The following is a 17058-nucleotide window of genomic DNA, read 5'->3' on the forward strand; positions in this document are numbered from 1 at the left end:
GGGATTTGTAGATGGTGTACCTTATAAAATAGCCAAGTGTGCATATAATATATAACTGTATAATGGCATATAAATAAAAAAATATTTTCATGAAACATATCCCAATTTTTAGGCATCATGATGGTACAGCAGTCTGTGTCAGAGTCCTGGGGACAAAAGTTTGAATCTCATTTTGATTACTGTTTTTTCTGGCTACACTGGTTTCTTCCCACCTTCTACAATATGCCAGTAGATGCACTTGGAGCTCAACATTAGTGTGAGTGATTGAGTGAATGGTGAATAGTGTGTGATGGACTGTAATGGATCGGTATTCCTGCCTTGCACCTAGTGTTTCCAGGCATTCTCTGGATACATTATGAATTTTATATGGTCAACACATTATAGGTATAAGCTTAAATTGTATGACCCTTAATTTAGCAAACTTTGATAGCAAGAACAGCATAGTAAATACAAAAACAACAGATAGTGCTTATATTGTGATATATTAGCATATTAATGTTATTAATATTATGGTGTTTTTTCTTTGTTTTGTTGAGTCTTCAGGCCTGTTAATGGCCTGTTCATTGTACCTCTAATTGAATCCATCCATCTTGTTGCTGGACGTCTTCTTTTATCTTTAACTCGTCCAAGCATGGTTATCTGAATGTTGTTTTGCTCTATCACACTGCTTATAATGTGGTTTAGCTTTATGTATGTTGTCTGAATATGTATTTATTTATTTTCTGTATTATCACCGCTTTATTCTGGTCAGGGTTGCGTTGGGTTCGATTCATTGGGTGAAGGGCAGGAAGCACCCTGGACAGGCTTTTTTTGGTACAATTTTAGTAGCTTCAGTTGGCTTGATTGCATGTTTTTGGACTTGTGGGCGGAAACCAGAGCAACTCTGCTGCTTTCATTTCTCTCAGGTTTTGTGTGTTTATACACAAAATGAAACTGATGTTAAAATCTTCAACAATTATTTAGTCAAATAGCAAAATGTGAATAAAGGGGTCTAGCATTAACTAGCAGAATTACTCTTATAACTATGAACAATGTTACCATCTATACGTATATATATATATATTCGTCATGCTTCCTCTCCACTAATGCCGATCCCTGCTCTGATTGAGGAGAACGAAGCCAACCCACGCCCCCTCCGACACGTGGGCAGCATGCCGTATGCATCTTATCACCTACACTTTGACGAGTGCAGTGCAGCTCAGCGTTGTGTACGGAGAGACATACCCTGTGCAGGCGCCATCAATCAGCCACCAGAGGTCGTAAGAGACCTCTGGTGAGACCCTATCCGGCTTAGTCCCGCCCATATGAACAACAGGCCATGTTCATGTGGCCGCTCAGCCTCAGCCGGCAAGGCAGAGCTGAGATTCGATACGATGTATTCGAGATCCCAGCTCTGGTTCCAGCGTGTGTTTTTCCGCTGCGCCACCTGAGCGGCCAGGAATTCATCTTTAACCTTTAAGGACTCAGCCAGCCAATCAGTAACCAGGATTTTATTTTGTTATGGTATTACATACACTGTGATAGAGGGATTTGGCTATATCACTTACCCCTAAAATACACCTTTATTAGTGGTGTTGCCAGGTGCCGTTTAATCTCTTTAATCTCGTTAATGACCTACAATTAAGACCCCCAATCTTACTCTTAAAAAACGGGAAATACAAGCCATAGGGACTTCTAAAGAGTAAAATGTTCTTTAACAGTGACATACTTCACTTATTAGCTTTGCTTAATGTAAGGATCTGACAGTATTCCCCATCAGTTGATGATATAGCAGAAATGTTTAATAATGGCAGGTAGATCTGATCCCCCTAATGTTAAATTTATGGCTACAGCCTTGATCAAAAACCTTATAAAATCATAGCAGCAGCCTTACATCAGAAAAAGGATGAAATCTGAAGCCCTAATTGGAAATGACACAAATAAAAAAGCGCCACCATGTGGTCCAACTGAAAACACCATCATCAGGTTTGAAAGTAAATAAAAGAGTGTGTAAAATTATTTTTCATTTGCAGAGATGGAATGAAATAACTATTGCAGATACTCAGATGGTTTGTAATAACTTAGCCTGTGTAAATGGCAAAAAGTTATTTATCATAAAATGTGACTGCATGTTTAATTATTATCAGAATCAGATCCCCCGGTGAAGGCAGTGAAACGATACTCCAAATCTCTTTCATATTTTCTTTCTGCAAGCTCCATCTGCAGCCGTTTTACCTTACAAAGAAATAAAGAAAGAAACATCAAGGAGGTGGAAATGCATTTAGATTTAAGGTACTTTGAGGTAAATTATAAAGGGAACAGTCATATTTGCCTATTTTTATTAACAGAACAGGCAGTTAACTTCAAGTGTGAAAAATTCATGAAAACATTTAGAGAAAATTATACCAGTGACATCACTGTGTAAACCTTAGAAAGAATTAATGTAGTAGATAAGATAGTCCAAATAACAAAGGACACTGCTGACCTTGTTATTAAACCTTTTTAAACAGTGTTGAGGTTCAGGCTGCATGTCTGTTCCTGGATTAGCTACTTTTATTAGTCCCATCTTGTAATGGACTGTGTTAAAATATACATTCAAATGCTAAACTAGCTTTGGTCACTGTATTAATTCATGTTACTGTTCTATATTTCTGCCATGTTCAGAGCATTTATTAACCCCAAACCCTTGGATAAGTCTCAGTTATGTGTGTAATATTTTACTAGGTGTCTCAGTGGGTAGCACTGTCTCCTCACAGCAAGAACGTCCTGGGTTCGATCCCCAGGTGGGGCGGTCCGAGTCCTTTCTGTGTGGAGTTTGCATGTTCTCCCCGTGTCTGCGTGGGTTTCCTCCGGGAGCTCCGGTTTCCTCCCACAAACATGCAAGTGAGGTCAATTGGAGATACAAAATTGTCCATGATTGTGTTTGACATTAAACTTGTGAATTGATGAATCTTGGGTAACAAGTAACTACCGTTACTGTCATGAATGTATGTGTGTAAGTGTGTAAAACATGATGTTAAAATCCAAATAAATAAATAGATAGTGTATAATTTATTGATGAAAAGCAGTCTGGGAAAAATACTGGCAATGTTCTCTTGATTATACAAATGAAATTATTTAACCAGCCTAGTTGTCTGTTAATTTTTAAAGCTCTGACATTACATAGCCTTTCCTGTTATTGTCAAAAATCCTTTCCTGCATAAGTCTGTTCACCTTTAAATAGCATATTGTGGATGTGATGTTTACAGAGGTCATATAATAAATGCTATGCTTTGAAGTGTTTATAAATTTTTACCACCCAATGAACACTTTTAATATTAAACAGATTGTGTCGATGACTGAACTCTGGGATGCTTTCATGGCTGAGTGGGCACAAATTCCCAAAATCTTGTGAAAGCCTTCCCAAAAGGGTGCAGGCTGATACAGCTGCAATTGTGTGTCTCACTTCATATAGTTCTTTAAATGTCCACAAGCTTCTGGTCAGGTCTCCAAATAACAGAGGACACTTTTGACCTTGTTTTTAAACCTTTTGAAACAGTGTTGAGGTTCAGGCTGCATGTCTGTTACTGGATTGTTAGTCCCATCTTGTAATAGACTGCTACCTACTGACTTCCTTTGTTAAAATATAACTGAACTACATTTGGTCACTGTGTTAATTCATATTACTGTTCAATATTTCTGCCATGTTCACAGCATTTATTAATCCCAAACCTTTGGATGCCTCATGGATGCAAGTTATTACTAAGCTTACTGGCTTGTGATGGTCAGTTATCATTGTATAAACTTTCCTGATTTACATCAAACCATCCATGAAAGTTCTAACACATATAAAGTTGGATGACTTAATCACCTCCTCTATCTCCTGAGCCGCTGCCTTTGCCTCCTCTCTGGGTGAACCTCGAGGTTTTCTGCGCCGCTCCTGCATCATCTGAACACGAGTCCTGATTCGCTGCTCCAGCTCTCGGTCTCTTGCCACCCTTGGGGCAGAAACGCCCAAGCACAAAATGATTACACACACCTTAATAATCGATTATGTTGTACTGCAACAATCAATGACTCTTCTACTGATTTATTTTTTGTTATTTGAATAGTTTAATTTGAATGATTTTATGTCAGGAATGTTCAATAATATAATGGTTGCAGTTCCTAATCACCACCACACGAGGTCAGGATTGTTACACTTGCTCACCTTTCACTGGCAACACACTAGCAACAAAGTGTACTTTCTATAATCGTTTATTGGTTTATTTTTAATAACTGGACAAGCTCACATTCACCCACAACTGTGGGAATTTGTGCAGCCCATTCTCCATCTTTATGTTTTTGGGATATAACGGTTAACAAATGAAACCCATGTGGAAACAAGAGAAGCATGTAAAACCACTAGCAGTAATCAAAGGCCAAAGGAGGTCTTCATAGGTTTTTAGGACTCATGCCATGTGGTACCCACTACAGAAGCTTTTTTTTGCATTTCCCGCCCCGCCACAACCCTGACAGGATAAATCAATTAATGGAAATGAATAAAAAGTACCTGGCCTCCTCTGTGTCTCTGCCTGACCTCTGTGGAGTGTGCTGGTCTTCAGTGTTTGACCCGTCGATGCCGTGTGCATTGCCTGTGGTGTCGGCTCCATTCCTCAGATCCTGCACAAACAAGCTGAAGTTTTCACACAATACTTTCTCATTCAGAACAACAATTAATCACGCTGATGGTAGTTCCTAAATAACATGTGGGTCAAAACACCAGATACGTTTAGGCATAAAGACCTGAGTGACTTGGATCAGGGCTAAATCGTTCCAACCAGACAACCTAGAACCTTCTCGCTGTGAGATGACAATGCTACCCACTGTGCCACCCGGACTTCATATTAATGCCCATGGTTATGAAATGAGATGGTTAGATGTCCACATACAGTGTACAGAGGTACAAAAAGAGTTCTGACCTCATCTTTCTGTTGCCTCTTTCCTCTGTTCTGCTTGTACTCCAGTAGTTTCCTCTCCTGCATGATCTTGGCCTGGTTTCTCCATTGCTGCAAAACCTCCGCATCTCTGCCACAAATACAACCCAGAAAAGTAAAAAGCATGATACAGGTAGGTGAATTAGTGCCTTTACTGTCAACTACACTGTGATTTAGTGTGTGGTTCCGCAGTTATAGGTATGTGTAAGGCCTACCTAATTCACGACATAAGTTTTGTGTTTAGCGATTTAACATTTTTCATTTGCGTCACATTCAAGTATCTCACAGTTACTGGTTAATTTGCACTATTGGGGCGGTCCTAGCAATCCTACGGCAATTCAGTTAGCAATTGGGTCAGTCAAAATGTCCAAGATGTCGAAATTTAAAGAAGCTTTTTGTTTTTGAGACTGTTGCTGGATTTACAGTCAACCATTAAGGTAGGCTGAGCTGTGTATTGTAGCTTCCATTTATTTGCACTTTAAGTGGCACTTTTCTTCAAAAATCCGTGAAGTCTGTGATTTATGAAAAACAAGGTCTGTGAAATTCCTGTCAATTTAGTAGGCCCCTAGTTTTATATAATATAATAACCATTTAAAAGCCATAGGAGCAAGTACTTTATGCTTAATGATATCTAATGCCCTGTGGGTTTCTTCACACAGTCAAAAGACATGCCAGTGAGGTGAATTGAAGATACAAAATTGTTCATGATTTTGCTCAGTCAGCAGCTTTGGGACCCTGTTCAGTAGAAGCTTTAAACCAGGTTAGTAATTGTTTAGCTAGTTTCTTTACAATGTCACTTTGATAGGTGCAGTTTTAATATCCCTCCAGTTCTTGTACTTCATCAAATCTGTCATTATTCAGCTCTGCTTTCTGAAAGTGGAAAATCAGATTAATCAAATAAGATCAGACCCTTTTCTGCATCAGTACCATTAGCTAAAAAGCTCTCTGCCTGCCAAACTGAGAGACATCAATGGGTCTGGCTTAACTCCCTGTTGGACCGTACCCAGCTCTCATTCGTCAGTGGCATCACTGTGCCAGGAACATGACTTAATTCTACTTAAGTTTCACTGCAAGAACCTAAATTAGCAACGAAAGCTATTTTTTCTCACCGATTTATTACAAACAAGCTGAAACTCTGTGCACATTTTCATTAAAACGAGTGAATCCCACAAGGTCTACTTACTTTCTTCTTTGTTCAAGGAGGGTTTGTTTTTCCTGTAACGTTCTCATGGCAGGTAATTGTCTTTCGTTTGATCTCCTCCGGCATTGCACATCAAATGGACCGAGCTCTGGCAACCTTCCCGTCATCAATTCCTGAGTCCTGTAATGCACCCATTACGTAAAATTGGTTGTTTTACTTCATTCTCATGCAATATAGTGATATGAATAGGTCGTCATTGTTACTTTATCTACACTATATGACCAAAAGTATTTGGACACCTGACAGTGAGCTTGCTGGGCATCACATTTCAAAAACAAAAGCTATTAAAATAGAGTGACCTCAGTGTGATCTTCTCACTTGTAATAAGGCTTCTTTATATATATATATATATATATATATATATATATGCATTTTATGCATTTTCTCCCTTTTTTCTCCCTTTCAGCGCTTCCAATTGCCCAATTGCATCATGGTTGCATCATGTGTCATGCTGCCGATCCCCGTCCTGATTGAGGAGAACAAAGCTAACCCACGCCCCCTCTGACACGTGGGCAGCATGCCATATGCATCTTGTCACCTACACTTTGACGAGTGAAGTGCAGCTCAGCACTGTGTACGGAGAGACACACCCTGACAGCACTCTTTTCCCATCTCTGTGCAGGCACCATCAATCAGCCAGCAGAGGTCGTAACTGCACCAGCCAAGAGAGAGTCCCTATCCGGCTTAATCCCACCCCTATCTAAACAACAGGCCAATCGTTGTTCATGTGGCTGCTCAGCCCAGCCGGCAGACAGAGCTAAGATTGATACGACGTATTCGAGATTCCAGCTCTGGTTCCAGCGTGTGTTTTTACCGCTGCGCCACCTCAGCAGCCTTCTGATAAGGCTTCTCACAGGACTTTTTGTCTGTGCAAATTTGTGGTCATTCAGTCAAAAGAGCTTCTTTATGGTTGGGCACAGACACCTGACCATGAGCTTGTTAGAAAACTCATTCCAAAAGCAGACATTAATACAGAGTTTGCAACTAACAGCTTCTCTTTTTCCTTAAACGTTTTCCACGAGATTTGGGAGTGTCAGGGGAAATTTGTGCCCATTCAGTCAAAGCCGTATCTGTGAGATCAAACACTAAATTGGACACAAAGACCTGGTTTGTAATGGACGTTCCAATTTATTTCAAAGTTGTTCAGTGGGGTTAGGGTCAGGACTCTGTGCAGGCAGCTGAAGTTTTTAAACACTAAACTTCATGCACCTTATTTTTTTTTGTGAGGGTGTGTGTCTATTAAACTACAAGATTTGGGTTCAAATTTAGCTGTGCTATCAGTCGACCGAGTGTCTACAAAGACACGATTGGCTATGTCTGTAAAGGAAGGAGGGGCTGCAATGGATGTTTATTTATTGCGTCAAGTGTTTTCTGGAAATTAATTCAGAAGCTTGGTTTCAAAAACAGCTCAGAGATGTTTAAACACATCAAACTCACAGCTTCAAAATAGGACAAGAAAGCTCAAATCCTGTAATGCAGTAGTTCTCAACCAGGGGTCGTTAGTAAGTCTACGGGGGAGGGGGGGGGGCTTTAACGCGTTAATTTTCTTATCCACTTATCCAATTAGGGTCGCGGGAGGAGGGGGGGGGGGGGGTCGCCAGGGGCATGCTGGAGCCTATCCCAGCTTTTCAATGGGCGCAAGGCACACAGCAACACCCTGGACGGGATGCCAGTCCTACTAAGCCACTACCCACTAAGCCTTTGGTCTCTTATGCATTTAGTTAGGAAAAGTAATATGAATCACATGTGATGGGACAGGAAAATCAACAGACTATTGGTATATGGGTGATTTCATGTGATGTGATATAGATATGATATTTTAAACGGCCTATTGTCTACGTTGGGTCTTTAAGAATGAACACATATTTGATTTGCCCACCTCAAAAGTGCAAAAGTCAATGCATGGCGATTCCGATTCAGTTGTTGATATAGATCACAGATTAGAATAATATCATAACCCGTGTCACAAGGGGGTCCCAGAAATTTATATTAACTAAAGGGGCTCTAAGAGGAAAAAAGGGTTTAAAAACTGCTGCTGTAATGAATCATTCAGGTACCTCTTGGTGACGGATGAGTAATGAGTTATTGGAGATCTGGCGCCCTCTGCTGCTCTGAAGTGGCGTGACTCCAGAATGACAGGACTATTGGCCTCCAAGTCTGCCCTCTCCATCTGGATCATTCTCTGTCTGAGCTCTCTGAAGCGCTGGACCTCTGTGTCATCCACCTCTGACAGATCCAGGCTGGACTGAAGCATCTCGGACAGCGGTAGCTTCTCCACCGCGGGCATGTCTGGTGCTGGGAAACAGAGAGAATGCAATTGTGTATGCAAATGTAAGCAGCCCCTAAGAGAACACAGGCATGACGTGACACACGAGCTGTGGTTAAACATGAAGAGAAAGGTAATGGATCTATTAAAGTATAATTCTAACCAGAATTCATGACCGTCAACAAGCACAAGCTGGAAATGATATTAATGCTGGCAAGATTTTTAGAAAAATGTACAAAACACACCGTGATGCCAAAAATGTTTTTCTTTCTTCTGTAACTCACAGGGGTTAAGAGTCTTTAGCACTTGCAGTCCTCATTCACACCCTAGGCCGTGATGAAGGGAAGTGTCAGGGGTTATCGATCATTTTATTCGGGCTAAAAATATAACAGGGCCGCGCTGTGCCACAAGCCAGCCGAGCCACACGCGTGGTCTCCAAGGGAACAGAAGTCACACCGCTAAAGCAGAACCAGGGCAAGCAGCTATTTTTAAAGCAGGCCATCCTGATTTTTCGTGCAGAGCCACAGATGGTAAACACACACACACACACACACACACACAAACGTGAGGAAGTGTTCACACTGAATTGCCAGGCTCACCTGCGTTTTGTATGCCATGCGCGCTGACAGGTCGTTGAGCCATGGCTGTACGACGCAGGAACTGTAGGATATGTGGGAGACCCAGCTGCAGGACATCCTGTGGTGGAAATGTGATAGGACAGTTCCTTAGGCTCAGAGCTCGCAGTGTGATTAGGTTACCTGTCAAAAAAAACAGCAAGGAAGTGAAAGCAAACCATCTCAGCATCCTTCCGGAAGTTAAACACGTCTTAAGTTTGGAAGATGCCCATCTACTTTTTTTTAAAAATAGCAGGCGATCTGGACTGCAGGCGCACACATACTCTTCATCTATGAAGCCAGAATGATGCCTAAAACTGCCTTGCTCAATTAACCATGGACCTCCCAGGAAAGGATGTTGCCCTGATGGTGGCATATGTCTTAACAAACATTTCAATATACGCCTCTTCATCAGTGGTAACTTCACACATACACTGATCAGCCATAACATTAAAACCACCACCTTGTTTCTACACACACTGTCCATTTTATCAGCTCCACTTACATATAGAAGCCCTTTGTAGTTCTACAATAACTGACTGTAGTCCATCTGTTTCTCTATATGCTTTGTTAGCCCTCTTTCATGCTGTTCTTCAATGGTCAGGACTTTCCAGGACCACCACAGAGCAGGTATTATTTGGGTGGTGGATCATTCTCAGCACTGCAGTGACACTGACATGGTGGTGGATGAGTGGATAAGACACAGCAGTGCTGCTGGAGTTTTTAAACACATCACTGTCACTGCTGGACTGAGAATAGTCAACAAACCAAAAACATCCAGCCAACAGCGCCCCGTGGGCAGCGTCCTGTGACCACTGATGAAGGTCTTGAAGATGACCAACTCAGCAATAGATGAGCGATCGTCTCTGACTTTACATCTACACGGTGGACCAACTAGGTAGAAGTGTTTAATAGGGTGGACAGTGAGTGGACACGGTATTTAAAAACTCCAGCAGCGCTGCTGTGTCTGATCCACTCATACCAGCACAACACACACTAACACACAAACACACAACCACCATGTCATTGTTACTGCAGTGCTGAGAATCATCCACCATCTAAATAATACTTACTCTGTTGGGGTCCTGACCATTGAAGAACAGGGTGAAAGCAGGCTAAAAAGCATGCAGAGAAACAGATGGACTACAGTCAGTAATTGTAGTAACTTCAAAGTGCTTCTATATGGTAAGTAGAGCTGATAAAATGGACAGTGAGTATAGAAACAAGGAGGTGGTTTTAATGTTATGGCTGATCAGTGTATGTAATGTTGAATCTGAGGTCTATTTTCAAAACCCTGAGCAGAAGTAATATGCGTATTAAGAACGAGGATTTATTTAAAGCAGTCTTCTTAAACTGTAGCTAAAGAAACATTCACACATGGGAGAGATCAGACAGGGCAGGAGTTTAATTACATCCATTCACTGAAGAAAAGATAACAGCAAAGAACATTAGGGACATGTTCAGTCTGACATTCTTAAAATCTTAAATTAAATAGCTATTTTTCTACGATGCCAGACTAATCCCTGATACTACCTTGCTCAAATAATCATGGACTTCCCGGGAAAGGATGTTGCCCTGATAGTGGTATATGTCTCAAGACAAATTTTAATATACGCCTCTTCATCAGTGGTACCTTCACACATAATCAAGTCACACATGCCATGTGCACCCCGATGTTAGCTTTTGCACCTTTCACTGATAACAGTCCGGATTCTCCTTATTGTCTTTGGCACTGAGAACTTGGCGTCCGTTTTTCTGTATAAAATTAATGTACAACTTTCTCTTTGAATGATTGAGTTTCTGGCTGCATTTCTTAATAAAGTGGCAAAGTGTGTTAAGTGACAACGGTTGTCAAAAGTGCTGCCGAGCCCATGTGGCTATATACTGTATATCACAGCAGCAAGACGGTTTCTCATGTAGGACAGCATGTAGGGCAGCATTTTTTCCTTTAATTAATAAAATCATTTAAAATAAAGAGCATTTTGTGTTTACTTGGGTCTTTACTTGTCTAATGTTGAAGTAGTCAGATGATTTAAAACATGCAGTGTAAGTGTGACAAATATATAAAAACAGATGACATGTTCAGCTCCTGCACAGGTTCCGACTGGTCATGCTGATGTTTAGCTGCTGCTTCACATTATTAAAAGAGAAAATATGGCCAGGTTTTGTGGGGTTCAGAATAAAAGGTATACAGGTAAAGTAAACAATGAATCTTCATTCTGTTTTGAAACACAATGGGGTTTTTAACCACCTGGTCAGGACTGAAGTGAGTTTGGTTTCTCCTGAATCACTGGGCACTATGCAGTAGCACATATCGGATAGGGCGCCAATTGATGCCCCTTCCCTCCAGTCTAGGAACACTGTTTTAGATAGATGATGTTAGCCCACTACCACTGTGATACAGGTTCGAATCAACCGCCTGGGTGTCTAGGTACAGACATGATGGGCTGACTCGAACCCGTATCACAGCAGTAGTGGCCTATCATCACTTACCGCTGTGCCACCTGATTGCCGTGTCTTGATAATGCCATTATGCATTTTAAATGTTATTTCATTTATTTCTGTCAAACATTTGTTTTTAATTTTCAGCCATCAAAGTCTGTGTTTGACTTTAGCAATCTGTGGTCTATTATCAAAACCCTGAGCAGAAGTAACAGCAGAAGTAATATGCGAATTAAGAATGAGTGAGTAGCTGCTGTTCAAATACAACGATTGGATTGAGGATCTATTTAAAGCGGTGTTCTTAGACTGTGAGCTAAAGAAAACATTTATATGTGGGAAAGATCAGACAGGGTAGGGGTTTAATTTCCTCTGTATATTGAAGAAAGATTACAGCAAAGGACATTGGGGACATGTTCAGTCTGACATTCTTAAAGGCTTATTATAAAACGGAGAGTTCCGGTCCTAAAATCTGATTGGCTGAGCCGCGTTCGAAGCCGTTGTAAAATCCCTGATAAATGCACACCTATGACCACCTCACATCATTCCATATAAATACGCCACTGAAAAGAAAAAGTGAATGTTATGTTCGCCCTCATGTTGCCTAGCAACAATGTTAACGGACTACCTGGGGTCGCGGAAGAATGCTTTTTGTAAGTGTTTTTGTAAATAAAAACATTTATAAATTGAACATTGTTGTATTTTATTATATTTTTTGCTGACCGCCGTTTTATAAAAGCAATAAGCCACTCGAGACCGTGCGTTACTGCTATGATTTTATCACGGGGAAAGACGTTTTAGGCACTCCGCTTCACGTCGTGCCAAAACAACCTTCCCCGTGATAAAATCGCAGTAATGCACGGTCTCTCGTGGCTTATTGCTTTAATATAAAAATATCTATTTTTCTTGTTGTAAAAGAACTAACATGATAAATATACACTTTACACATCCTTACACATCATGCATTTGTTTATTTTTTAGTTTATCCTGGTCAGGCTGCAGTAGGTTCAGCACTTATCTCAAACTTAGGGCTCAACACAGGAACACACAGTGAGCCTGGAAAAAGCAGCAATATATCGCAAGTCAGCACTAATTTAGATATTCATTCACTCACACCAAGGAATTTTTTAAAGCAGCCAGTCTACCTTCTGCACATTTTTGAAAGGTGGGATGAAACTAAAGCATATGGACATAGTGAGAACACCAAAAAATACTCACGGACATTCAATGGAAGTGAAAATGGAACTAAGGTGATTTATTAGCAGGCAATTTTACACTTATGACGAATGTTAATTTTAAATGTCACATTTTCAAAGCTTCAGATCCATGTTTAGTACCTAGAACATACCTAACTCTAGTGGTAGAACTGTAATAGGGTTCCCCTCCAGCAGCAACGTCTTTAAGCATCTAAAATAACCAAATAACAAAGAAGAACAACAACTTTAATCATATATTATATGGCAAAATTATGTAGACACTTGACCATGCATCTGGTAGACATCCCAATTTAAAACCATAAGTATTAATATGAATTGTTCCCCTTTGCAGTTAAAACAGTGTGTTTGTTTGGAATGTGTGGCCTTTTTGTCTTTTTCTGACATTGGAAGCTGGAATCACATCATTTATTTTATATAATTACTGTAATTAGCAACTGTTCACAATGGGTATGTGTTAAAACCAAACCAGAGTGCACCTTCAACAAGAAGAATCTGCTTTTGGTGGATGCAAAAGCTTATATTAACTCATTGTATCATGTGGTTTGAATCGTGGTTGATCATTGTATAACGTGGTTATTTTTGTAGAGAAACTGTTTTGACAAACGGATGCAGACTGTAACTGTGTGTAATAAAAAAAAAAAAGTGTACCTGTGCTGACCAATTTCAGCAGGGAGACAGTCGAGCTGGTTATTTCTCACATCCAGCCAAACCAAATGTGGCAGATTAATAAACAAATGTTTCGGAAGACTTGATACTTCATTGCCTTCGAGATACAAATTCTTGAAAACAAAAGAAAATGGACGAAATTAATACAGTTGCGACAATAAGCCAACCTATCTCTACAGACTGATTCTAACTGTACTCAACGTATATGTGCAGCAGTGGCATGAGGTGAATTTTTGTGTCCAGTATTTTCCTTTAAACAAAGGCAGTTGATACATGACATTTAAATAAATAGTAATTGTGCACTAAAATTTGCAATAAATGTGACAAAGTTTGTTTATTATAGATGACTTAATTTATTACTTGTTAACTTATTTCTACTGACAAAACCAACATGGAGTTTTATTAGGGGTCCTAAACCTTTGCAGTAGATTGTACCTTTTTTTTTTTGGCTCTGGAAATTATTACATAAAACTAAAAGTATATCATGTTAAATACCATACAGCAAATGTAATACACATTATAACCTTTCTGTATTACAAATAAAAATACAAAGGCACAGTAATTCGGCAGGTACTGCAGAATGTGTGCAGTGGGCAAGTTACCACAGCTTTCCTCCAAGTCCTTTAGTTTCCTCCCACCTCCCAAAAAAGGCAGTAGATAGAATAGTTAATGGTTCCTTTAAATTGTTTTTCTGTAGGTGTAAGTAAGTGAATTAATAAATGAGTGATTAAGCCCTGCAATATAGACACCATGCCCATGATGAATTCAAAGCTTGAGCCAATGTTTCATGTTTCCTAATCAGGATAAAACAATCACTAAAATACATAAAAAATAAAATGCTTTTAAAACATTTACATATTGTCGTTTATCATTAAACCCAAGGATACTGCAAAAAGGCTGTATAAATACAGTGGCTCTGATATGACAATCCTACTATTACCTTAAAAGTAACACGTTTAAGAACAATGTATTGTGTGGTTCTGTAGTTTGAGAATATGGTGATAATGCTTTGAGAATAAAGTCAAATTAAATGTATAAAAAAATGGGATGCCAGTTAAGCATGTAACATCTCCTTTAACAAAAACACCTAATGAGTGTGGTTCTTTCTGCTAAATAAATACAGTTTCTTACATAGTAGTTTTATTCATCATTTTAACACACATGTTGCTCTAAATAATTTTCTCTAACAGTATAACAACTATTAAAATAATTAAAACTTTATTATCTTAAACCTGAACTTTATTAATTCAAAATGACAGCATATGGTATGTAGATTGTTAACAACAACTATGGCTTTATTTTTTTTTTACTTGAGGTTTTATAAGAACTACAGTGAGTGGTTAGCATTAGCTTTTATTGATGTCAGTGGGATGGCAGCACGGTGGCTTGGTGGGTAGCACTGTCGCCTCACAGCAAGAAGGTCCTGGGTTCGATCCCCAGCTGGGGTGGTCCGAGTCCTTTCTGTGTGGAGTTTGCATGTTGTCCGTGTGGGTTTCCTCCAGGTGCTCCGGTTTCCTCTCACAGTCCAAAGACACACATGCAAGTGAGGTGAATTGGAGATACAAAATTGTCCATGACTGTGTCTGATATAACCTTGTGAACTGATGAATCTTGTATAATGAGTAACTACCATTCCTGACATGAATGTAACCAAAGTGTACAACATGACGTTAAAATCCTAACAAACAAACACAATTTGAGTGAGTTTGTTTAGTGGCAGGGTTGCCATCCATGGTTATTTAAGCATTTTCCCCACTAGTCAGTGATCCGAGTCACAAATGGCATTTGACTCAACATATTAGAAACACTGACTGGTTGATAGATTTAATTCTCTGAGTGATCCTACCTTTACTGTAGCGCACTTGAGAACATAATCAGGTATGTGGTTTAACCTCTGTCTGCTCAGATTCAGCATGTCAGATGAATCAAATGCAGATGGATGTTGTGAAGATTCATTGAACCGAGAGTCGATACTCAGGTGAAGATCCCTCATGTCCTCCTCCAAAGCTGCCATGTGTCACATAAGCAATTCCTGACTAATAACAAAAACTAAATATATAATGCACATGTACGACTTTCGATTATAAAAACTAAATGTAAAGTAATCAAATATTTTAATGAACTTTTTCACAACACGTGTTTCCGGACCTACGTAAGAGTGTGTTGTGAGTTGTTGCTATAGTAACCGGCTGGTTAACGTGAAACAAAAATACGGCGGTTTCAAGAGGCCAAACTGCGGTTTTGTGTTTTCAAATTAAGAGCCTATAAAACTTTAGCAGTTATCAGACTTTTTCGACCAAATACCATCCTGATACAACAAAAACAACCAAGTACCACAATAAAGTACTTGGACAGAGAAAAAAAAACATGTGCTATATACAAAATAATGTTAAATATCCATTTAGTACTTTGATTTAATTATAATTTTTTTATTTATTACGATTTTAAGGTCATGTTTTACACACTTTGGACAGAAACGGTAGTTACTCCTTACACAAGATTCATCAGTTCACAAGTTTTAATGTCAGACACAGTTATGGACAATTTAGTATCTCCAATTCACCTGACTGCATGTCTTTGGACTTTGGGAGGAAATTGGAGCTTCCGGAGGAAACCCACACAGACACAGGGAGAACATGCAAACTCCACATATAAAGGACCCGGACCACCCCACCTGGGGACCGAACCCAGGACCTTCTTGCTGTGAAACGACAGTGCTACCCAGTGAGCCACCGTGCTGCCCGATTTCATTATAAAAGGGAAGCATCTTAAGAATCATGGTCGTAGAATATTCTACTTCCAGGTATAAGTAATCTCAAATTAAGATACATTGTTCTGTATTGTAGCAGTTTTTCTGTGTTAGGAAGCAGCAGGTGGTTGTCTGATTAATAATACTCAATAATACCATTCTTCCAATTCTGACATAATGCTAGATTTGTGTGAGGTAGTAAGTTTTCTTCTGGCAGTATTAGCAAATCTTTGTAAGATAAGTTTTAGAATTTTCATGACTGAAAAATGTCATGCATCTTGTGTAAAGGTTTAAACAGAGAAATTGTGCCATAGAACTTGCAGGAAAATGCCATATTAAGTAAGTAAGTAAAATTTATTTATATAGCACTTTTCACAGATAAGAATCACAAAGTGCTTTACAAAAACATTACATGACATAAAATATACACACATATCTATATAATAAAACACACAACAATGAAAACATAAATATATCAAAAACATTCAACATCATACAAATGCCTGCTTGAAAAGATAAGTCTTTAGTTGTTTTTTAAAAGAATCTACTGAATCTGCGGATCTTAAAAAGTTGGGTAGTGCGTTCCATAATTTTTCAATTTGAAATGTATTACTTTAATTTCTTAAATAAGGATTTGTTTGTTTTTAGTGAAACAGGACTTGCTTAAAGAGCCCAAAAGAGGCAACAGTCCATCTTAACCACTAAGCTACCACTGCTCTGGTTTGGGTCCTGGAAGCCACCAACCTGGGTTTTCACTTCTTGTCAGACTGCTAGGACAACAGCTATAAAACTGCTTAAAAATAAGTATGAAACAAAACACACATTGTACAAATTGTAATTGTACAAACAAACATAGGGCATATAATGGGATATAGACAATAGATTAGCATTTACAATTCTAGGTAATCAGAGATAGTGATATATCTATCTAACTAAGCTAAATGTTCTAGCAATGGTAAATAGGGTCGCGTA

At 39.3% G+C, this 17058-nt stretch overlaps 1 protein-coding gene across 1 annotated transcript; it reads right to left on the reverse strand.

Moving 5' to 3' along the window:
• Positions 1-2081: 2081 nt before the first annotated feature.
• LOC134314263 (leucine-rich repeat-containing protein 27-like) lies at positions 2082-15477 on the reverse strand. Its single transcript, XM_062994822.1, has 10 exons — positions 15184-15477; positions 13320-13450; positions 12803-12861; positions 9001-9159; positions 8193-8430; positions 6118-6255; positions 4920-5025; positions 4511-4620; positions 3830-3956; positions 2082-2214 (listed from the first exon to the last, which is right to left on the reverse strand). Exons 1-10 carry the CDS (start codon positions 15349-15351, stop codon positions 2113-2115), a joined length of 1338 nt encoding a protein of 445 aa, XP_062850892.1. The 5' UTR covers positions 15352-15477; the 3' UTR covers positions 2082-2112.
• Between the last annotated feature and the right edge of the window lie 1581 nt (positions 15478-17058).

This window comes from Trichomycterus rosablanca, chromosome 5 (assembly GCF_030014385.1).
Source record: "Trichomycterus rosablanca isolate fTriRos1 chromosome 5, fTriRos1.hap1, whole genome shotgun sequence".
NCBI lineage: Eukaryota > Metazoa > Chordata > Actinopteri > Siluriformes > Trichomycteridae > Trichomycterus > Trichomycterus rosablanca.